Source organism: Lissotriton vulgaris, chromosome 5, assembly GCF_964263255.1.
Source record: "Lissotriton vulgaris chromosome 5, aLisVul1.2, whole genome shotgun sequence".
NCBI lineage: Eukaryota > Metazoa > Chordata > Amphibia > Caudata > Salamandridae > Lissotriton > Lissotriton vulgaris.
In genome coordinates this window covers 330,699,867-330,724,460 of record NC_141693.1, presented here as the reverse complement: position 1 = coordinate 330,724,460, position 24,594 = coordinate 330,699,867, and the positions used below count along the sequence as shown (strand labels likewise).

General features: G+C 48.6%; 1 protein-coding gene across 1 annotated transcript in view; it reads right to left on the bottom strand.

Annotated features, from left to right (window-relative positions):
- EMC1 (ER membrane protein complex subunit 1) overlaps positions 1–24,594 on the bottom strand; it is a 307,425-nt gene that overhangs the window by 112,970 nt on the left and 169,861 nt on the right. The window contains exons 17-18 of the mRNA XM_086921577.1: positions 15,336–15,455; positions 10,670–10,807 (exon numbers count right to left, since the gene is read on the bottom strand). Coding sequence (XP_086777703.1) covers positions 10,670–10,807; positions 15,336–15,455 — 258 coding nt within the window. The remainder of the gene's footprint in view (positions 1–10,669; positions 10,808–15,335; positions 15,456–24,594) is intronic.

The window sequence follows — 24,594 nt, the reverse complement described above, 5'->3', positions numbered from 1 at the left end:
TTACAGATATATCGTTACACAAGTAGTAACTTGTGCATCTGAAAGAGACACGTTAGTGATAGATTCCTTACCTTAGAATAGATACCCCAGCAATACCAACCCCGGTGGTGGGTCTGCGAACCAATATCACACCAGAAAGTCCTGGAGGACGGAACGGCCAAAGAAGCCATCCCTCCGGACTTGACTGTCCAGGCAGTAGTGTCTTGCGAACGTGTGCAGCGAGGCCCACGTAGCTGCCTGGCAAATGTCCTGCAGGGGGACACCGCGGCCCAGGGCAGTTGTCGTTGCCGTGGCCCGAGTGGAGTGAGCCCGCAATACAGCCGGGGGCTCCTTCCTCGCCATGGAGTAACATGCTTGGATACACAAGATGATCCACCTAGAGATGGTCCTCTTGTGCACAGCCTTACCCTTCTTCGCGCCCACGTAACCAACAAAGAGTTGGTCATCCACCCGGAATTGGCGTGTGCGATCTAGGTAGTAGGAGAGCGCACGTTTTGGATCCAGACGGTGGAGCCTCTCTTCCTCTTTCGAGGGATGCGGAGGCGGAAAGAAAGTGGGCAAGGTAATGGACTGCCCGATGTGGAAGGCCGTGACAACCTTGGGCAGAAAGGAAGGTCGTGTACGTAACACCACCTTGTCAGGATGAACAGACAGGAAAGGTGGAGAAGAAGAAAGAGCCTGGAGCTCACTCACCCTCCTGGCAGAGGTGATGGCAACCAGGAATGCAGTCTTCAGAGTAAGGAGACGAAGAGGACAGTTATGAAGTGGCTCAAAGGGAGCACACATCAGATAAGTGAGAACAAGATTCAAGTCCCACTGGGGCATCACGAAGGGAACAGGAGGGAACATGTGTGTGATGCCCTTCAGGAACCTACTTACAATAGGGGACTTGAATAAAGAAGGCTAATCTGGTAGCCTCAAGAAGGCTGAAAGAGCAGAGAGGTACCCTTTAAGAGTGCCCAGAGCAGAGCCCTGCTGGGCAAGGGAAAGAAGAAAGAGCAGCACTTCCGAAAGGGGGGCAGAGAGAGGATCCACAGCCTTTGCTGTGCACCATGCCACAAATCTGTTCCACCGGCAGGCGTATACCGACTTTGTGGAGGGTCGCCTGGCTGCCAGAATGATATCACAGACTTCAGGAGGCAAGTCAAATGGCCTCAACTGTCGCCGCTCAATCTCCAAGCTTGTAGGTGGAGACTGGACAGGTTCGGGTGCAGGACCGTCCCCTGCTGCTGCGACAGAAGGTCCTCCCGAAGAGGCAGACGAATCGGGGGATCGACTGACATGCTGAGTAGCTGGGGATACCAGTATCTTCGTGCCCAGTCCGGAGCCACAAGGATAACCTGGGCCCGGTCGCGCCTGATCTTCAGCACTCTGGGCAGAAGTGGTATAGGCAGAAAGGCGTACAACAGACCGCAGCTCCACTCGCGACGAAAAGCGTCTCCGAGCGAGTGCCGCCTTGGAAATACCAACGCGCAGAACTGATGACATTGCGTGTTCTCTTCTGTGGCGAATAGATCTAACCAAGGCTCTCCCCACTGCTGAAAGAGACCTTGCGCCACGTCCGAGTTCAGACGCCATTCGTGATCCATCATGCACCGACGGCTGAGTTCGTCCGCCCTGGCATTCAGAGAGCCTGCCAGGTGTCGAACCACCAGGGTCACGCCCTGATGTTCCAGCCATTGCCATAGGCGCAGAGCCTCCTGGCAAAGGGTCCACGACCCCACCCCGCCCTGTTTGTTGCAGTACCACATGGCGGTGGTGTTGTCGGTGAACACTTGCACTACCCGTCCCCGGACAGAGGGGAGGAATGCTTTCAGTGCTAGACGAATCGCCCGAAGCTCCAGCAAGTTGATATGGAGCCGGGACTCCGCCGGAGACCAGAGGCCTCTGATCTCCGCCTCTCCCATGTGGCCCCCCCAGCCCTGGAGAGACGCGTCCGTCACAACTACGTGCTCCGGGTGGGGTAGGGAGAGGGACCTGCCACTGACCCATTCGCGGTCCGTGAGCCACCACTGCAGTTGTCTCGCAGTGCCCTCCGAGATCAGGACATGATCGGACAGGTTGCCCTGATGCTGGGCCCACTGAAACTTCAGGTCCCACTGCAGAGCCCGCATCCGCCACCTGGCGTGACGCACCAGAAGGATGCAGGAGGCCATCAGTCCCAGAAGCCGCAGCGTCAACCTGACTGAGACTCGGGATAACGGCTGGAAGATGGGAACCAGAGCCTGAATATCCCGAACCCGCTGCTCGGGTGGAAAAACCCGAAACTGCGCCGAGTCGAGAACCGCTCCGATGAAGAGGAGCTTTTGAGAGGGACACAGGTGTGACTTCGGCACGTTGATGGAGAACCCCAGCAGGTGCAGGAGGTCGGCCGTAGTCTGGAGGTGGCTGACGACTGTCTGGGGCGAGCCCGCCTTCAACAACCAGTCGTCGAGGTAGGGGAAGACTGATACACCCTGCCTGCGCAGATGAGCTGCGACCACCGCCATCACCTTCGTGAACACCCGTGGGGCGCTGGTAAGGCCGAAGGGGAGCACGGTGAACTGAAAGTGCTCTTGGCCTACCGTGAACCGCAGGTAACGCCGGTGGGCCGGCAGGACGGGGATGTGGAAATAAGCGTCCTGCAAGCCCAACGCTACCATCTAGTCTCCTGGGTCCAGGGCAGTTAAGACCTGAGCCAAAGTGAGCATCTTGAACTTCTCCGTACGGAGGAAGCCGTTGACGTTCCGCAAGTCCAAGATAGGGCGTAGGCCCCCTTTGCCCTTCTTGGGCACCAGAAAGTAGTGGGAGTAACAACCACACCCTACTTCTGGCCCAGGAACGCGCTCGATGGCCCTCTTGGCCAAGAGGGCCGAGACCTCCTCTTGCAGAAGTTGCAAGTGATCCCCCGACACACGGTGGTATTGTGGTGGCATGGATGGAGGGGATGCCTCGAAGGGGAGGGAGTAGCCCCTTCGGACAATCTGCAGCACCCACCTGTCCGAAGTGACTGTATGCCAGTGGGAGAGGTGATGGCGAACCCTGCCCCCCACAGGCGTCACATGGGCCTGAAAACTCGGACTAGGAAGGTTTAGAGGCCGGTGCTGCTGAGGGAGGTGTGGACTGGCCTCGCCGTGTTTCCCGACCACCGCCACGGCGGTTCCCACGTCCGCCACCGCGCTGCTGGACATTTTTCGGCGTGTGGCTGGCGGTACGTGGTGGGGCGCCCCTTCCGTGGCCACGAAAGGAGCGAAAGGCACCCGATTGCTGGCGTGGGGCCGTAAGGCCCAAGGACTTGGCCGTAGCCCTGGAGTCCTTGAAACGTTCCAGCGCATGGTCTGCCTTGTCGCCGAAGAGGCGACGGCCATCAAACAGCATGTCCAGGAGAGTGGCCTGGACATCGGCCGAGAAGTTGGCGGACCTCAACCAGGCGTGGCGTCGAACCGCCACCGTCGTTGCCATCGCCCTGCCCAGTGAGTCCGTTGTATCCAGCCCACACCGGATAGAAAAGCGTGCTGCATCTCGGCCGTCCGCAAGGGCTTGGCTGAGTTTAGCCTGGACCTCCTCCGGGCATCTAGGCAGCACCTCCGCAACCGTGTCCCACAGGGTGTGGGTGTAGCGGCCCAAGAGACAGGCGGTGCTCACAGACCGCAGCCCTAGGCTTACAGACGAGAAAACCTTCTTCCCGAACTGTTCATATCTCTTGGATTCCCTGTCGGGCGGGGCCGACGGGAATGCGGTTTGGGAGTTTGAGGCCTGGATGACCAGACTCTCGGGGGTGGGATGGGTGGACAAAAAGCATGGGTCGCCCGGTGCCGGGCGGTAGCGTCTGGCCACGTTCCTGTCCACAGGCGGGCCTGTGGCGGGCTTGGACCAAGTGCCCAGAAGAACGTCACACAAGGCCTCATTGAACGGCAGGAGGGGCTCCGCGGAGCCTGACTGCGGTTTGAGGACCTCAGTGAGGAGATTAGTCCTCACGGCCGCGACGGGGAGCTGAAGGTTTAGGGCCTTAGCTGCCTTCGTCAACACTACGCTGTAAGCAGAACCCGCCTCCGAAGCCACAGTCGGGGGCGATGTAAATCCAGTGTCTGGCGAGGTGTCAATACCACTGGCCTCCCCAAGCTCATATGTCCAGTCCTGCTGTGACTGGCAATCATATGCCAGAGGGTTCTCGGACCCCTCCCAATGCTCCTAGTCACCTGTGTCCTGGAGACCAGGATTAACAGCCAGGGCCTCCTCGTGGAGATAAAATTCTCCAAAGGCTGACGGAATCGGCGCCCAGCGGCGCCCTCCCGACGCCTGAGCAGAACCGCAGGAGGCATTGGGGGCGGCAACCACATCGGCTACCGGGGACGACACCTGAAGGGACGGCGCCGGTGAGGTCGTAGGGTCGACCGGCGAGGTCCCGGATCCGGAGCCGGATCCAGCGAGGTCTTGCGACGCCGAGACCGAAGTCGCCAGCGGCGCCGGGCCCGAAGCACCCGACGTCGTCGGGGCCGAAGCGCCAGACCCGGAAGGACCTCCAGACGGAACCGATTGGCCCGAAGGCGCCACGGGAACCGACTGAGGAGGGAGGGCCCTCATGGCCATGAGGTACCTCTCGACCTCCTCCGGCGTCGCGCCGTGCCCAGGGACCCGAAGGTGTGGGCAGGCGGCGACGCTTGCGACTCCCGCGGAGCCACGTGGGCGGTGTCGCCCGAGTCCCCGGCCGCATCGTGCGAGCGTCGGGGCGGGTCGGAGGATCGATGACGTCGCTCCGACCTCTCATGCCTCTTACCTGAGGACTTGGAACCAGACGACCGGTGTCCACTTCCGGAGCGTCGATGACTCCGACCTCGCGACCTGTCCCTCGACCTCCCGTGGGACCGGGACCGGGACCTGGAGCGGCGCGGGGCCGACTGCCTCAGCTCGAGACGCTTGCGGGACCGCTCCCGCCTAGCCTTCGACGTCAGGGCCCGGCAGTCGGAGCAGGATCGATCGTCGTGGTCGAGGCCTAAGCACTTCAGGCACCGGCGATGGGGGTCCGTGACCGACATGAGTCGGCCGCACTACGAACAAGGCTTGAACCCGGGCATCCCTGGCACCGATAGTCGAGAAATCGACAAGGAAAGAGAGATCAAAAGGATCAAAAATTTCAGTCAAAAATTGACTGGGGTTAGAGCTTCTTCCGGATCTGCGCTAGCTGGCGCGGAAAAACGACAACTGCCCTGGGCCGCGGTGTCCCCCTGCAGGACATTTGCCAGGCAGCTACGTGGGCCTCGCTGCACACGTTCGCAAGACACTACTGCCTGGACAGTCAAGTCCGGAGGGATGGCTTCTTTGGCCGTTCCGTCCTCCAGGACTTTCTGGTGTGATATTGGTTCGCAGACCCACCACCGGGGTTGGTATTGCTGGGGTATCTATTCTAAGGTAAGGAATCTATCACTAACGTGTCTCTTTCAGATGCACAAGTTACTACTTGTGTAACGATATATCTGTAAGAGACATTAGTTAGTGATAGATTCCTTACCGACCCACCCATCCTCCCCGTTCTGCGAACCGATATCTAGGGTTAAGGTCATTCCCTTTCAGGGCCCTAGTTTCATGGCACCAGTGTTAGTTCTATCATGGCTCTGCGTATCTGGTGCGGAAAAGCTGTGTGTCAGAACTGACGTCAGCGCGCATGGACGCCGTCTAAGTACTCCGACGACGTCATCCCGGCGCTCACGACGCCGACGACGGACGCGGAGCCGCAGACGACGCCTACCGGCGCGCAGGGGTATTGCTACGCAAAAGTTTCCGGATCCAGTCTGACGCCTGGGGATATTCTAAGGTAAGGAATCTATCACTAACGTGTCTCTTTCAGATATATCATTCACTATTTTAAAGATACTCTTAGCACTATTAGGAGATTTCAGAATGGAGTCAGCGAAGTACTCCGCTTTTGCCATAGTAATTTCTTTTTTGTAACTAGTTATTGTTTCTCTGCGAGCATTTTTATCCTCATCTCTGTATGCTCTTCTCCATTTCCGCTCCGCCTGTTTACATTTCTTTTCCAAAAGTCTCAAATTATCATTATACCAGGGAGCAGACGGTCTGCCCCTTTTTTTATGTCTTTTAAGGGTGCTAACTGGTCAAGCCTCGTACTTATTTGATTACAAGAGTTCATGTAATTATCGTCCACCTGTTTGCCTGCATCAAAGGCCCTGACACAAAAAGCTCAGGCGATGGCGTTGCCTTTCCTATGATTCCTCTCCAATCCCTGCCTTTGAGATTCTTTATTTCCTTAGGGTTAACTATTTTCAATCTCGGGCTAACAATCCCGAATTGGACAAAATAATGTTCGGACCAGCCCATTGGAAAGACTGCCCCTATCTCGATCAGGTCTTTATTTGCAATAATTAGGTCCAATATGTGCCCACCCCTATGCGTGGGCTCTAAAACTCACTGTGTCAGATTCACGTCTTCACATGACTGGAGAAGACTTTTATATCTAGAGTCTAAATCCCCATTAGGCCACAAATTAAAATCTCCTAGAATGATTAATCTTGAATGAGTTAACGCCATATTGCTGAGGATGTCTGCCAGCGCACCCTGTTGTTGAGAGCTGGCTACTCCAGGTGGTCTATCACAGACTATGCCAGTCAGTACATGTCCTTTAGGGTCTTGTAACGCAAATCCCAGTAGTTCAGAGACGCGCACCTCGTCAATGTCTACTGAGATCAAATCCCATTTTTCTTTAAAAATAATACCAACCCCATCTCTTTTCTTAATCTGCCAGGGTTTGTGTAGTGCCTTGTAGCCCGGAGGGCAACTTTACCCCAGCTCCAGGTCTGACCCAGGGTGTGTCCATGTCTCGGTCATAAAAAGGACATCCATATTATGGGTATCTAATAATAGTTGGACCTTCACGGAATGGTTATGTAGGGATCTGACATTAAGTAGGCCGCACACCAGCTTATCCTCTTTCCCTAGCTTTACTTGTGACCTGGGAGAAGTAACCCCATCCATCCCCACTCCTGACTCACCAATATCTCGCAGCTCCCCACTCGTATAATGGTAGCCCCTTTGTCTTCCGTTTAAAATGCCAAGATGGGCAACATGGATGGTGCTGTGCGTGGTCAGGTCGCAGACGGGCTTGTATTTGGCGCGCCTTTAGTGTGCCCTTTGGCGCGGTCGTGCCAGCGTGTGTTTTAATGCCCCCGATAGAATAAAGACTAGAGCACTGACCCAAAACACAGCGTGCTCATTCTGACAGGCAAACACCACAGGGTCAAGAGCGCTGTTAAGGATATGTAACAAAACTTTTCAAAAGATGCAGTATCAAAAGACATATTAAAAACAGTTCTAAAATAAAGTGCAATATGTGGATTTAGCAGCAACCACCTATAGCCCCCCACACTCGCGGTCGGCAGGTACCATGTGTTACAACAGCATGAATTGTGCTCCCCTAAGGCACCCCTCACCAAAGAGATGGAAGGCTGCCATTGTAGACTGCATGTCTCGATGCAGACAAAAGGGAAAACGGGACATGTTGCATATCCCTGTGTGCCATATCCCCTTGCACTGCATGTAATATTTGTTAGTCACCCCTACAGCAGGCCTGACAGCCTTAAGGCAGGGTGCTAAATATCACATGTGAGGGCATACCTGCATGAGCAGATATGCCCCTGTGCTGGCAGTCCTATTACTGCCAGTACAAGTGACCAGGGTGGCCATTCAAAACCATGTGCCGGACAGTGGTGAAAACTTGTTCCCAAACTACACGAGGGCTTTACTGAAAATAGGGAAATTTGGTGTCAAACATCTCATATGAAAAAACCCACACTGAGTCCAGCAATAGATTTCCCTACACATATGCACCCAGAGGGCACCTAAGAGGTGCCCCTACCAGCCTCTGGTGTGCTCCCTGAACGATTTCTGCCAGCTTTGCCACCTGAGACACATTTCTGATCTCCAAGAGCGAGAGCTTCTGTTCTCAGGAGACCCAGAACAAAAGACTGTCCGGTAAGATGGTGTAACACCCTCCCAAAAGATGATCTGCGGATTAGCGCCCCAGGCAGGTCCTCTTCAAAAAGCTACTGCCTTTCTGTCTGCCTTCACAGGAGAGAAAGTCGCCCCCCCCTTTGTCCAGGACCTCTTGGCACCTGGACAGGCGGGAAAATTAACTAGTCAAGTAGGCGTGCCACCTCCAGGTAAGTACCACCCCTACTATGGGTTACACTGAGGTGGCCATCTTTTTTCAGAAGTAGCAATCTTTGTGATTGCATACGTAGGCAATCAGGGACAGGAGTATGCCCACTTCCCAAGTAAGTGGTCATATAGGGGGATATACAATACTACTGCCTACACTCTCCTAACACCCTTAAGCTCAGTATTTAGGAGAGTCCCTGGCATCAAAGAAGCAGATCCTTTTGATTAAGAAGCGATGACACCGAAGAGCCACAAACGCAGAGAGGAGAGATGAAGTAGCTGACCTGGTACCAGCCCTGCCAGTCGGTCTGCATCCCTCGTTGAAAACTGCGCCAAAGTCGACATGTCATGCAGCTGTTGACTCCAGAAACTTTGGGGCTGCCTGCCTTCGATTAAGAACCAAGACCAACCGTGGGACAGTGGAACTGTTCTTTGAGTCTCACAGAAACTCCAACAGAAAGGGCTATGAGGCCCCTGGAACTGCCAAACACCAACACCTGAAGCCATCACTGCACCTGTTGCTCCAAGTTAGTGTCGAACTGGGCCAACAGTGTCATCAAGGTTCTTCAGCCTACAGGGCCCAAGTCCTTTGTCGTTTCACCCCTTGTGGACCCCTTCCGACGTTGCCTGCAGCTCGTAAGATTTTCCTTAATCTCCCTATCCTGCTATTTCCCTTATGAATAACTCTCTTACCTCTGGGGAGGTTCCCCTCTCTTTCAAATCAGCAGTTCTCTCCCATTCTTAAAAAACCGGGAGCTGACATTGAGGCATGGAGTAATTTCCGCCCTATCTCGCTGCTTCCCTTTTTGGGTAAAATCCTGGAGGCTTTTGTAACAAACTGTCTCAGCTCCTTTGTGGAATCCTCCCATTTTCTAGACCCCCATCAAGCGGGGTTCAGGCCTCAACATTCGACTGAGTCTATTGCCCTGGCAGTTCATGACAAACTCAGAAAGGGGGCCGATCAGAACATCTCTCAGGCCTTGGTGCTCCTGGATTTGTCGGCGGCGTTCGATACAGTCGACCACACCATCCTTCTCGATCGGATCGAGAATGCCGGCATCCGGGGCACCCCACTCATGTGGCTGACATATCTCCAGGACCGCAATCAAGCAGTTCGTCTTTCTGCTTTCTCCTCCGAAAAGAAAAGCCTTGTTTGTGGAGTCCCTCAGGGCTCCTCTCTCTCCCCTTTATTGTTTAATCTATATATCTTTCCCTTAATCTTCGAGCTTCAGAAGAGATCAGTAGTCGTCCTCAACTATGCGGATGACTTACAGCTCATCTTTAATATTTACTCTTCCCCCTCTTCTATTGAGAATGTCCAATCTACGATGACCTTTATCAGTAGTTGAATGAACGTGAATCAGCTTAAACTCAATTCCGACAAAACCAAGCTGGTCTTGACAGGGCCACCAGGATACCCCTGGAATACCAACTTCTGGCCGCGTTCGTTGGGTTGCTCTCCATCCCTCGTCAACTCTGTAAAAAGTCTTGGAATCACCATTAGTTGTGACCTCTCCGTGAGGAATCACATTAAATCAGTGGTATCAGTTTGCATCTTCCACTTACGTCGCATTAGGAAAATCAGTAGATTTCTCTCTCGAGACGCCCTTGTTCAAGTCATTCTGGGTTTGTCATCTCCCGGATTGACTATGCTAATGCACTTTATGTTGGAATCCCTGCCTATCAATTGCACCAACTCCAACTTGTTCAGAACCAGGCCACCAGACTGGTCTTTGCCCCAGCCCAGGTCCAGTCACCCCACACCCCTACTTACGAGCCTCCACTGGCTCCCAGTGGCCCAGCGCAGCCTCTTCAAACTTGGTTGCTTGATCCACAAGGCCCTCTCCCCTGCAAGGTCCCGCCTTTATTGCTTCCCTGATCCACCGTTATGCTCCCTCTCGTGCTCTTAGATCTTCGGGCACTAACCTTCTGTCCACATGCACCTTTAGACGCAGGAAATACGGTGGCTTGCGTTTTTCCTCACAGGCTTCACTCTTTTGAAACTCTTTTTCTCTAACTCTTTGTTTAACCCCCTCCTGCTCCCAATTCAGGAAGGCTCTGAAGACCCTGCTTTTTTCCCAAGCCTACAGCGAATCGATCATATCCTTTGCGTGCTCCCAGCCTGTCCTTAAAGCGCCAAGAAACCGTTGGTGTAGGTGCGCTATATAAGTCCTTGCTATCATATCATATCAATGGATACAACCCAAAATGTAAACAGATGTTTATAATCAATTTCCACCTTCCACCAAATAAAATGATACTTACCCCCTTTTACATCCACGCAACTAGAGACAGCAACAAACTCTGCACCCTTATAATTGATTACACACAGCAATAAACGTTCCTCACTGTTACAATACATGAAAAGTAAATTCCAGAAACGTCCGTCGACCGAGTCTACCACTCACAGTGCACAAAGAAACAAAAATAACAATAATTTGCACACAACTTAGTGCTAACTGCAGTTCTCTGTGTTACATGCCTAACATAGTACACTGCCTTCCAAAATCAAACGCACCTTATAGAGGACGCTCCGATCACCCATTACACGTCCCTGGGAATGTACATGCTCATTGGACCGTTTTGCTTTCACAGTTGTGATACGCTGAATATCTGTGGGGATTACAATCTCCCAACTCTCCTCTGTCGTCAAATCCTGAAATCAAAGGATTGAGATGGATATTTCCTGGAAAGCAGTGACACACACACAAAAGGTTGCAGAAAGATTCAGAAGCATATTTCCTGGGAAGTAGCGATACATAATCAAACAGTTGTTCACATTTCACTGACAATATTATCCCCTAATTCACAAATTCCATCAGTACAACTCACTATGTACGCCTTTTAGTATAATTAACCTTGATTACTGAATATAAGCACTGGCGTGAACCTTGAGAGCACAACTTAAACTACATAGTACGCTATTTGAGATCAGAGAAAAGTTTCTATGACCTTATACATGGGATATTCTGGTTTCATTACAGGTGGTAAGCAGGAAGGATGATAAAAGCAAAACCGATTAACTTACTGAGGCCAAAGTAGCTAGGGTCAGATGTACAAACATTATTTGAGTTTGTAAATGGCCAAATTCTCAGAATCTGTCGGTTTGCGACTGGAAAAAAGCAAATATAAATGTACAAAAGGCTAAATGCTATGTGGTAACTTGATACCAGTTTGCAAATTGCATTAGCTATTCGGTCTTTGGAAGAGGCATGTTTATACTGTGCTTTCCAATTGCAGATTCCCAGTAGTGAGTATTAATGTTTTGAGACGGAATTCCAGTTGCAAAACATTAATACTTTACCACCAGTTGAAAAGTAGTAGAAACCCGTTCGCAAACAGGATGGTGCCCCCAACGGGCTTTTTCTCCTTTGCGAATTTAAAAAATGAAAGGCACATTTTTCTTTTTAAACGTATCCCATTTTCCTTTAAGGAAAGGGTCACATTTAAAAAACAATTATTGCTTTATTTAAAAAGCAATTACAGAAATAGTGGTCTGCTGAAGTCAGCAGGCCACCATCCCTGTCATGGTTGTTATTCCTAATGGGTCGCAAATTGCAACCTGTCTAATTAATATTAATTTGTTAAGTCGATTTGTGATCCACTAGGAATCACTAAATAATAGATTAAACGTTTATACATATAGATCAGTGCTTAAGAAATGGCAGTTTGGAAGAAAGAAAAAAATTGATGTTTGGAACTCGCTCACCAAGAGGTATGTACATCTGGCCCCAATAAACCAGGAAAGATTTATGTTGCTCAGTTGCTAGATAACTTGGAAATGCCTATGGTCCTTCTGGCTTTATATGGAGAAAACTGTATTTACCCACATTTTTTAAAAACAGTTTCAGAGACAGGCAGTAAGGGAATTACTGCCAGATTCCAAAGGACTGGATCAATGGTACCTCATTTCTCCTTTTTGTTCAACTGCAATAATAGTCAACCCCCCCCCCCCCCCCCCCCCCCTCCCCCAATACAATATTCTCCATTAAGTGGGGAGAGCGGACAGCCTTAAAGTTCTTTCTGGGGAAATTCTGATCTACAAATACGTAATTTTACTTGATTTCAAAAGTATGATGGAATGTCAGTGTCTAAATTTTACTTAAATATGCATTTCCATACAGTTCACAGAAAGGTTCACTGAAAGAGTACTGTAGAATAAATGCACTATTTATTGTTAAAAGATAATATAGAAGAAACGATTACTGCTTAAAGATCAATTACAATGTTCACACTCAGAAAGAACCAGCATATATGTTTCTAACCCAAAGAGTAGAGATAAATGGATTAGTGCAGGAAAAGCAAGTTGGTGGTGACTATGCTTGGGGGATGCAAAAGATGGCGGAATGCCTCTTTTTCAAGGTACGGCCAATAATAGGCATGAATGTCCCTTGTTGACAACTAAATGAACTACAAACTTGCCTCTGAAAATACCTGCTTGTGTCCATATATAGGAAAGTGCCCCTTTTTGACATGCCCCCCCCATTCCCCCACCTTTTTTGCCTGGTATTTGATGAAACTTTGACTGAAGTACACTGGGTTCCTGCTAACCAGTGTCAGTGTCCTTTCCCAAAAACAAGCGAACTGTGCAATTGTTCCATAATTAGCACAGACTTTAGCACCCCATTAAGTCGCAAACAAATGATACCCTGGTTCCTAACTCATGCAGACTGTCATTGCGAGCTGTGTGTCTTGGTGCAGGCAAAAGTAAAAACACAACATGGCACGCATTCCTGTGTGCCATGCCCGCAGACACTGCATGCAGTATAGGCAGTCACCCTTACAGTCCTAAGGCAGAATGCACTATACTACATATGTGGATATATCTGCATGTGTAGATATGCCCCTGTGCTCTCTTGTTCTATTGTTAGAGCCTACATGTGAACAGGGGGGGCAATCTTAAGTGCTGAGCACTGGTCATTACGAGTTCTCCAGCTACATGAAGGCTTCACTGAAACATATGGGGTTTGGTATCAAACACCTCGTATTAATAAACCGACACAGATTCCAGTAATGGATTTATTAATAAATGCCCCCAGAGGGTACTTAGATGTAACCTGAAAACCTACCAACTTCTAGAGCCCACACTCTCAGGAGGCCAGAAACAAGGCCAGCTCTGAAGAACAGTTGTTCACATCTCCTCCAGTACGATGGCTAAGAAATCAGCATATTAAGTGCAGGAGTCCTCAAAGGCCTCTGTCACCTGCGACATGTGACCCTGGCTTCCTCTAAACAGGGGTAATGCCACCCCCTACCCAGGGCCCCTTTGGCACCTGGACAAGCATGTAAATTAGCTACTCAGGAGGCATGTTCACTACCAAGTTAGTTGCACCCCTAAGGTGGTGCAGAGGAGCTGCTTCCCTACATGTTTGCAGGCACAAAGACCAACACTAGAGCCTCTGCCATTGAGACTCGGCCAGAGCAAACAGCACTGCATTTGAGCCCCCCCCCCAGCAAGGTTTGGCATTGACGAACAGAGACCCTCAAGAGCTGAACACCCCCTTGGGTTCAGCCGGACTGGCCCAAAGTCCCCGCCTGCAGCCTCAGTCTGCAGAAAAGCAGGAACCGCGAGAGCTTCCTTATGACCGTCACTCGACGCCTGGAAGCACCACTGCACCCAAGCCCTACAGCCTGATGAGAAGTGAACCAACATTGCCCATGCAGTCCTGAGGCTCTCCAAAGCGAAACCAGCCTTTGGGTTTGGCCAAACTTGTCCCCCAGTCCCCATCTGGAGCCTGTTTTCACCAGTCACCTTCAAACTGCGAGTGTCCCCTGCAGCGTGACCCCGCCGGAGAAATTGTCACGGCAGCGGAGCACACAAGCCCAAGTTCCAGTGGACCAGCGTTATCCCTACATGCCATACCATTTCAAGGACTAATCCCCCCCACCCACTCTGTGCATTTGCCCAGACTGCCCCCCCCCACCAGTCCCTGATTGCAGCCTTTTTGTAACTGACCATTCCCCATGGACTGTAACGGGGCTTCTGCCCCTGACGTCCTAGAGCCGCCCGAGGGGACCTGTTGGTGCTGCCTTGGACCTTACACATACATACCTTACGTCCAGAAACACAGTCCCATCAGTCGCTGCCAAGTACCCGTATGCAGTATATATTTCTTTCCCATAGGAAAACATTACAGTTATAAAAGATACAAGTGACCGTGTTCTTCTGTATACTGAAAAACTGATACCTCACCCACTGCAGGTGTATGTCTGTATACTTCCAAAACAGTGATGTCTCAAAACAAACTTCTTACCCTTTTATCAAGTTCATGGTGTTGAAAATATATATCAAAAAAGTGTTATTTTTATACATTGGTGTAGATCTCCTTTTTGAGTGTGAGCATCTTTTATTGACTCTGTGTGAAACAGATGTCTAACACTCCTCCCTGATGAGACTAAGGCTGCTCGACCACACAACCACAAAAAGAACACCTTGGGACTGTTGAAGCAAGCCCTGTCCACTCATAAGTGATACCTGGACTCTCTACATAATAAACCTCTTTTTGCTATATTATATAAAGAGAGCTTCCTACACCGTTGAAGTAAAGAGACCTCTATGAACCAAAGTTTAATGATCGCTTCAGGGCAGTATGCATACTCAAAAAATAAACAAGACATTTATAGTGAAGCCAGAGCACTTCCACCTGTGCTCTCCAAATCACCCCCCACAGGAACCCTTGCCCATCAGTACCCTGGTTGAGAAAGCAACCATGATTAGTATGTCCTCCAACCCCTGCATACACCTTTGATACCCTCCCAACAGTACCTAGGTGTCTACTACCAAGAGTTCCCCATCTTTACCACAAGACTGCCTCCCTCAGCAGTTCTGCTGAGCATCCTTCAACAATGCACGTGATCATCCTTCATCAGTATCTCAGAGAATACCCATCAGTGCAGTGAAATGTTCGTCACCTGTGGCTAAAAGTGCCCTCTGTCACCATCAGTACTCCACAGCTCCCCTCATTGGCACTATAGTGCACTGATCAAATGTGCCTAAATGAGTCCACCCTAAGAACATCAAAGAGTCTACCTGTAGAAGGTCAGTGTCTACCACTGGCAACCCCGAGCAGCAAAGCGTGTACCAATGGTGTTTCGGACTGTTTACCGCTGTTGCACCCAGGAATTAAATCCCATCTGTGTTTCAGAGCTCTGCTTCATCAGTAACAGATGGCACAGTTTCGTACCTGCTTCAGCCTTATGCCTGTCAATTTTCCTTGCTCCGGGTCCACCAGGTACAAAAAAGTGATTGGAGCGATGTCCTGTAATTGGTGCAGTACATTCTTGGTGGATGGGAATGCAGTCACCTGTGTAGGGGGTAGAATAGCGACCAATAACATTAATGTTGGCTATTGAAAGACATTGTTCACCCTAAATTTGAACACCATCAAAACATACCACCCCATCAATACCACAACCAAGGACGGGGTACTTATGGGGATCTAGAGCAATGGAAGTATAAGTCCAGAAATCACTTTTATGAACTTCTGTGCATCCTTAAAGTCCCACATTAGAGCTCCAGAACATTTAATTACAAAAGAGGACTAAATGGCGTGTTCAGCATAAGCAGCTAACTTTGGCTTACTATGCACATTTCTTTAAAGCAAACCTGTGGATTCATTCAGTCCACAACCTGGAAGCTAAGCACCTAAAACATTTAAACAGCGAGCAGTTACTTTGTATTACTTGGAAGTAACCATAAAGTCGCCCAGCATTATCTGGACAAATAGGAAACTTGGAGCTACTCATGGGACAGACAGCACACCCTGGAGATGTTCACAACTCTTCCATAGCTTCCAAGTGAGTATATTATCTAGAATGGACTTTACTACCCAGGACTCTCTGTACTGTACATTTTCTGGAGCTGATCAGATCACCCCTTGTACTCAATGTATATAGTACAGGACATGGAACGGACTACATCACTCAGCAATCTCTATAGAGAGCATCAGCTGATCTCTCCCTCAACATAAAAAGCAATGCATTACCATAAACAGTTATGTCACCCAGCACTCTTAGCATGTTATATTTGCTGGATCTCCTCCAGTGCTCCAAATACGGTAGATTAACTAAAGCTTATAACGCAAGCCGCAGTTCACTGCAAACTGTAATATCTGGAGATTAGGTGATCACTCACAACACTGTATATAAAGTAAATAGCCTGGATCATATTTGCGCCAGAACTTTCTGCTCATTACAATACTTGGAGCAGATCACAAGTTCAATAACAGTTCCTCCTCAGCACTTTCAGCTGGAGATAAAATGCCCCCCTCACTACAGGGCCGCAGATTACATCCTCACCATATCTACAGCACTCCCCAGCAGGACACAATTTGGATCTTTTACTATCGCGTCCTCCTCCCGCATTACACATCTCAATGTTGAATATATATATATATATATATATATATATATATATATATATATATATATATATATATATATATACACACATACATACATATATATATACATATACATATATATATACACACACACACACACACACAGACACTTTGTACTGGCTCCAAGGTGAGCTAGTACTCAAGTTTTTAATACCTTGGGTTAACTTGATGCACATGGAGTCACTCTCTGGCGTAGTATATAAAGTGCATGATGCATCTTGAGTTATTTGAACAGCAAAATGCGTCGGAAGGAATATTTTACTTAAAACGTTCACCTTTAAAAAAGGATTTTTCAAATTTCATTGAATATGTTAATAGGGTTGGATGCGTTCAGTAAAAATAAAAAAATGCTCGACTAATACACCCGCTTCACAGAATCCAGATAAAAACAATTAAAATGCAATATCTGTGGTATCCCATCTATTTTGCTGAATTCCCTTCTCTAAATAAACGTTTTACAACATAAGCCCCAGCAGGAGAATGGCTTGGAGTACAAGGCAATATGGTAATTTTAGTAGGAAAGCTCTATTTTGTTTTGGCTTAGAGGACCAGCTGTCTCCCTTCGTCTATTTTTTTATTCTCTTTGCAGGCTGCAACACTTTTCATTGTACCGTGGGCTTGTCTTCCACAGCTGGTGCACCGCACTGAGTGACTGGCTGTCCCTCCAGAGAGATAGGATGATCTCAATCGGGTGTCCGTCAATTCGAGAAACCCTAGCTTCGTGGACAATGCCCTCAACCTTAGACAAAAGGTTAGTCTATCAGAATCTAGCAATCCTGACCACCAAAGCCAGCAGTCTGTGATAGGTCTATTCTAGCTTCCCAGACAGCAGGATTTTTGAGGAAACTGGAGGAGGGCATGTCCTCCAACTGGAAGGAGATAACGAGAATCTGGTAGGCAATACAGTTCTCAAGCCACCTCAGGAGGAAGGCTTTACTGATTCACACAGAAAATATGATAACAATAGCTCACTTAAATCATCAGTTTGGCACTGGATCCCTCCAATCAGTTAACTCATCAGATATGTTCTTGGGCATGCCCAATCTTTGCTAAAAACTTGTCCATATCAGGGGGATTGCAACCTGTCAGACAAAAAAACGGTGCAGAGTTTTCCCCTACTCACAGAACTTCATTCTCAGCGCCATCATTTTCATATGATCTGACGGCTGGCGTGTTCCTCTATTAGACCTTTTTTTTTATAACTCATCAGAATTTCCAGTGCTTGTAGTTCTCCTTGCAGTTCCCGGATCAAGCTATGATCTTTGTGGCTGCGTGGACTATGGCCGAAAGCCCTTCTTTATGCCTTCCCTCCAATTTTATGGATTCTGAGGGTTTTGGCAATACTTTGGTGGTAGTCAGTAGAAGTGGTCATAAAGTTGCCCTTCTGGACAAGACTCTAGTTTAACCTTTTTTGGGAGTGGACTGTGGGTCAAGAATTGATTCTTCCCTTGTCCCAGTCATCTCTGAATCACCATCATCTTTCTCTGTCTGCCATGGCACAGTGTGGAGACAGAGGTACCGTTTCTTGAATAAAGGTCTTTCAACTTCAGTTTACGATTCCTTGAGGCATCCAGGAATGCTCCACAAACAAAGTGTATTCTCACCATTAGGAATCTTTTGACAATTGGTGTAGCTCTAGAAGTCTGTCTCCAGCTCAGAACTCCTCAGAAGACATTCTTCAGTTCCTGTACGATAGTTTTGACAGAAATGTATTTCCGTCTACCCTCAGTCTACAGTGGTCTTTTACATGAGCATTTAGATCCTCTTGGATGACCTTTCTTCATTTGGGGCCCCTATGTTTAAGGTTTTTTTGGGAATTTTAGCTTTTAAGACCAAAGATAAAAAATAAAACCTTACCCCTCTTGGGACTGACCACTTGTCTAAGCATTTCTACAAAATTCTTCTTTTGAACCTTTAGAGAGGGTTTTCGGGCTCGACGGTTTCTAATCGTTGACTTGGAGGAGAACGCTGCGCAGGCTTCGCAGTCCCTGGATTCGTGTTCAGGCGATAGGCAGAGATTGCACACCTCGTGTAGGTCCTTGTGTGGGAACTTAGCACCACACGTTGGACATCTCTTAAATGGAGTCCTTTCCATGGACTCCGGCTGGACTACGTCGAGAAAGGCCTCCCGGTCTCGTCGACGTAGAAGAAAATGTTTATTGTTGGAGTCGAAACGCGTCGGAATGGAAATGAAATCGCGTGCGAATAACAATACCGTCGAATTGGAAAGGGAATACGCGCCGAAATATCACTTTTTCTCGAAGTCGATCTGGAGCGCTTCGATCCTCATCCGAACCCGATGGCGAAAAAAACAATCTAACGATGGAGCCGATGCCCATGCGCACTAGCACCCAAAGGAGGAGTCACCAGTCTCGTGACGACAAAAGACTTCTCCAAGAGAAAAACAAGTGCAGTCATCCGAGCCCAACACCAAATGGCGATCTATTCATAATGTACCATCTGCAGCCCATATGCCTCAAACATATCTTACTCAGTGTGTTTTTTGTAGCCATAACTACAGCTAAAAGATTTGGGTGGCCTTGCATGTCATCCACCCCACTCAAAAGTTTTCTGAAGATTGCATTGTTCCATCTTTGGGTCCTACATTTTTTCCTAAAATAAATGGAGCCTTTCGCCGAATTCTTTCTTCCTTAGAGGCACTCTTGTCCTTTGATTCAGAACCCTTAACCCAACTTTTGGATGTTGTGAGGACTACAACGATTTACCTGCAACAACAGCTGACTAAGAAATCTGGGAGCATGTTTATAAATGTCTGCCCTGCTAAGAGAGCTGAGAAACCATGTAATTCGACTTTAAGGAAATTTAATCTGTTTCTTCTTTGGCTTATCAAGCCTTTGGCAAGGACTCCCCCCAGGTACAGTTAAATAGGATTTCATTTGAAGGATGCGATACCAAAGGGAATATGGACGAAGCATTTGAGCAAATCAAACACTCACCCCCAGTCAACTGATCTGGGTTTAATCCATCCTCATTCTTTAGCTTACCCTACCACCCAAGTTCAGACATGGCCATATGCAAATCAGTCTGACCCTGTGCCTCATGGGAACAGTCCAGCCCGAACTGCCAAGCCACGTCTTCCCTGGACCGAAAACAAGCATCCTGGGACCTGTTTCGGGTTCATAACCCTAATCAGCCAGGCTATCTTGAATTCAGTGTCAAAGTGAGCAAGGGACCCACGTCTGGGCATACCTTGCCAACTTAGGGCGAACAAAGCGATACCAAAGGGGATGATGGACAGAGCATTTGAGCAAATCAAACACTCACCCCCAGTCAACTGATCTGGGTTTAATCCATCATCATTCTTTAGCCCACTCCACAACCCCAGTTCAGAAATGGCCATATGCAAATCAGTCTGACCCTGTGGCTCATGGGAACAGTCCAGCCCGAACTGACAAGCCATGTCTTCCCTGGACCGGAAACAAGCATCCTGGGACTGGTTTCAGGTTCATAACCCTCATCAGCCAGGCTATCTTGAATCCATTTGCAAAATGAGCAAGGGACCCACATTTGGGCATACCGAATGAGTCCTGTGCTCTCCATGCCACTGTACTCAAGCTATCCTGGCTGAAGAGGGGTGAAATCCCGAAACCGGTCCTTGGATGCTTGTTTCCAGACCAGGGAGGACCTGGTTTGGCAGTTCGGGCTGGACTGTTCCCATGAGGCACAGGGTCAAGACTGATTTGCATATGGCTGGGTTCAAACTGGAATGGCATGGTGAGCAAAAAAACCGATGGATTTAGGCCCAGATCTCTGTACTGGGGTGAATGTATGACATAGTTCTGCATTCTGTCCATCAACTGTTTTTTCATTTTAAGGATGACATCTTCCTAGACAGAATGGGTAGGGTCATCTATTATAGCCGCCAGCAGGGCTGCTACCTTGGCTTTCCCTTCCAAATTCTTTTTACATCATATGCTAAATATAGCTCTGGTTCCAAGTTGTCTTTTGGGTCAGAAATTAATGTTAATAATTGTCTGCTCACAAACACAATGTTTTCCTCTTAAAAGTGTTTCAATTTGGCACTTTTTTGATTGTCTACCACACGTATGCCGAAGCAATACAAATGAGTACTTTAGGTGTGATTTAATATTTTGTTCTGACTGGTCTTGCTGTCTTTTCTATCTACTCCTGATCAACTCTTACAGCTTGGGTATTCCCCATTTAAGTAAGGAATGGGATGAGTAAGGAGATATTGTCTGCATTACTTACTGATAATCTTTGTAACTCCAATTCTTCCTTCCTCATCCCAATATTCACGACCTTGCCCCTTCCCCAATAATTTCATCAGACTTTTTTTAGAAGGGCTTAGTAGCAGTGCTTAATTTGTGCCGGTGCTTTCCGGTGCTTAGCACCGGCACTTATTTACCAGGGCCGGGTCTACACTGCCACTGCCCACTCACATCAACATCAGGACTGAACTCACTGCACCTCATATCATACATGCAATTGAAAAATAATTGGCTCACTCACTGCAGTGTTATTCAAACTCTGCTACAGTCGCCCGAGTCTCCTGGTGAATAAAAGTGTTACTGTGTTGAGAAAGCCGATAATGAATCTTTATTCCGGCAAATTTGCTTTCAGTTTCATGTTCTGCGGAACCTTTTTTTCAAAATTAAATTTCACGTCCGGCGCACACGCACCGCATGCGTCACCGCCAGTAGAGCAGGACGTTGAGGCGTGCACTCTCATTCGAACTCGAAGTTCTGAAGAACAGAAAAAAACTGGCACGGTATCATAGAATATATCACCTTTGTGCCACAACCCTGTCTTTTTTTGGCAGTCTAATATGATTCTAGCTGGTTGAAAGCTTAGATAGTTCCACTCAAACTAATCAGGAGTTACCTAAAACTGCAGGAAAGAACACTTGTTTAAAGAAACTTTCTTTGTGCACTAAAGCACCCTGGTTAAAGATTTCAGGACAATGATATGCTTTGCCATAAGAATTCCAAATGGAATCCTCTTTTATATTTCTGGAAAATATGTTTCATGCAGTGCTTAATTTGAAAAAATGTAGGTGCCAATGCCCATCTCAGGAGGCCACTGCAGCCTGCACCACCCATTGCCCCTGTCAGCTCTGCCAATGATAGAACCAACACAAATACTTACCATCTTACTCCAAAAGCGTGATCATTTAGACTATTGCTGGCCATCCAAAGCAATAAGGATGGCGTGGGCAGCAGGTATTCATTTTTAATGTATATTGACATATTAAACACTGTTGCTTTGCTTTTCTCAAAATTAGACAGACAGCTCTGCCATGTGGTGGACTGTCATTAGTGTCTGAGTTGAGAATTAAGTGCCATTGCTGCGCATTGGAAACCACTGCCTCAAATTTAGCACTGGTTTCATTTTTTTTTTTTTTTTTTTTTAAATATATTTTTATTGCAGGAATTAGTACAACAATACAGTAACGACCAGCATCATATTATAGCCAACTCTTTCAAGATACAGCCCACCGACCCCCTTCCATAGTATTGCTATACAGCCAAGCGGCCCGTGTTCTAGGGGTTATACGGTGAATGTAGCTGGGGTCAGTAGGGTGCTGGAGCTGGTCCGGATAACACACTGTCCGTCATCTGCTTTTCTAAACAAACCCCAACCCCCAAAAAAGAAACCCCCCCCCCCCCAACTACCAGACATTATGAAACTCCCCCCCCCCCCCCCCCCCCCACCATCAGCGCCAGGGAGTTTATCACTGTAGGATCCACTGTTTGACCCACGGGGAAGGTAATAGTGCTGTTAATGCTGGTGTTTAACGGGACTCAGGTCTGGGTGCTTCTTCGTTTTCGGAGTCGCTGGGGGTACAATAATCCCTGAGGGCCTGCACCAGCGTTTCCCATTCTAACGCGGCCTCCTGCGCCTTCTCATTGCTTTGCCTCCAAGCCAACTGATAACGCAGCGCGCTCTCACCCGCCGCCCATTTCAAAAGTTCACCGTGCCATCTGCTGCCCGTAGGACCAGCACGTGCCTTCCAATTCCTGGTCACCTCTCGCTTAGCCAGTAGGAGCCCCAGGTCTATAAATTTACTGGTGATTTTATTCCGGGGGGTATGGGGGAACCAGTGCAGTAGCCCTACCGCCGCATCGAACGATAAGTGCCTCCCCGTCACCTCTTCCAAAGTCGCCGTCACCTCCTGCCAGTAGGCCGTCAATCCGGGACAGGCCCATAGCATGTGTAGGAGGTCCGCCTCCTGAGCCGGGCACCTAGGGCATTCCGCCGAGGCTGTGGCAAAGTAACGCCTGATCTTAACCGGGGTCAGGTACGCCCTATGGAGAACATAGTAGTGGACCAGTTGGAAACGGGCACAACGTGTACCCTTCCATGCTCGCCTCACCAGCTGGGACCAGGTCGTCTCCGGGATCTCCCTACCGATGTCCTCTTCCCAGCGGGACTTCAGTGTGGTGAGAGGGACCAACCCCTCGGTAATCAGCCTGCCGTAAAGGCAGGTGACCGCCTTCACTGTTCCTGCCGACATCATTACATACTGGCACACCTGAGATAACTGAGGTTCCTCTAGTCCGTTTCGCCAATACGCCTGGATCACTCGCACAATGGCCGAGTGCAGCAGAAAGTCGCCCCGGGGGATCCCAAAGCGGTCAATGAGAACCTGAAAGGACAGGAGCACTCCGTCCTCATACAGGTCTCCGACGAGCTGTAAACCCGACTCCTCCCAGTCCGCCAGTCAAGACCAGTCTCCTCCGTGGGGGAGGGCCGTCAGCATCCCTTTAGCACTGGTTTCATGTAGTTTGTAGAAAGCATCACCTGATTACAGTCATGCCTGATGTAGTTAAGTTTAGAGTATAAAAGAAAAATGGAGCTTTGTGCCTCAGGGGCAGAAATCATCATGTATGTTATAGCTGCACATTCAAAGCTCATGTCATAGTACGTAAATAGGTAATCAGCTATTAGCACTTGCCCCTTCTTTGCTCATGACCATTAGTACAGAAGCTTGCATAGGAGATCAGTGAGCACTGCTATGATTGTAGAGAAACGGGTGAGGGCACACACTAGCATTCATACTGTAGCAAGTGTGGAACATCTTTGATGTGGCAAATTTTGGGCTGCACTCAACTCACTCAATATGAGAGGATAACAAATAGGCATCTAATCCAGGCAGCATTTGGGCCATGCCCTCCTATTAAGCCCATGTAAGGAAGCAGAAGAGCAATAGAAGGGCAACTGAAAACAAGCCCTTGTATCTCTCGCTCTCTCTTTTGCTCTCTTTTTTGGCAACACACATTGCCAGCAGTGCCTTAGGTTTACATGAGACAAGTCAATTTAACAAAGACACATTTATGGTTAGATGTCCCTACTTGCAATGCAAGTCATGGGGTTACATTTCAAAGCATAGATAAGAAGATGTGTGGCACCTCTAACAACTCTAGAAAGTGTCCACAAGCACATTTAAGTACTACAGTGTCAGCCACCTGCATCTCTGACCCAGTTATTGCCTAATTTAACCACATCGCTGCTGTGGTTATTTTTCCCCTGTGCTGGAAATTGCCATTTTGCTGGTGTCATGACGAGCTCAGCTCGTCATCAGCACAGCTCCACTGTGCCTCATGACGAGCTGAGCTCGTCATGAGCATGGAAGGGGTTAAGCACTTACTTACACTGGCAGGAATGCAGAGCACCAGTGCAGCAAGCAGTTATTTCTTTAACAGCAACTGACTGCTGCTAACTTGCTTCCCTCTTGTCAGAGGAATGAAAGGAATCTATTAAAGTCAGATACAATTTTGACATGGAAATGAGGAGTTCCAGCATTACTATTGTTGCAAAAGGCTATCTTTAGCCAACCCACACACTCACAAAAATGGTGTCTTGATTTTGTTGCGGTGAAAGGGACCTGGTAGACTAATGTGTGGGGATGGAGTAGGTGTCTGGGCGCTGTCTTATCTTCAGCAGCATGGAAACTTTATATTGCCAGAGATTGAACTAGAGAGTTCCATTTAAATCAATTCTTCAATTTTTACGCAATCAACACTCTTACAACCTACATCCACTCACCCACCACGATTAT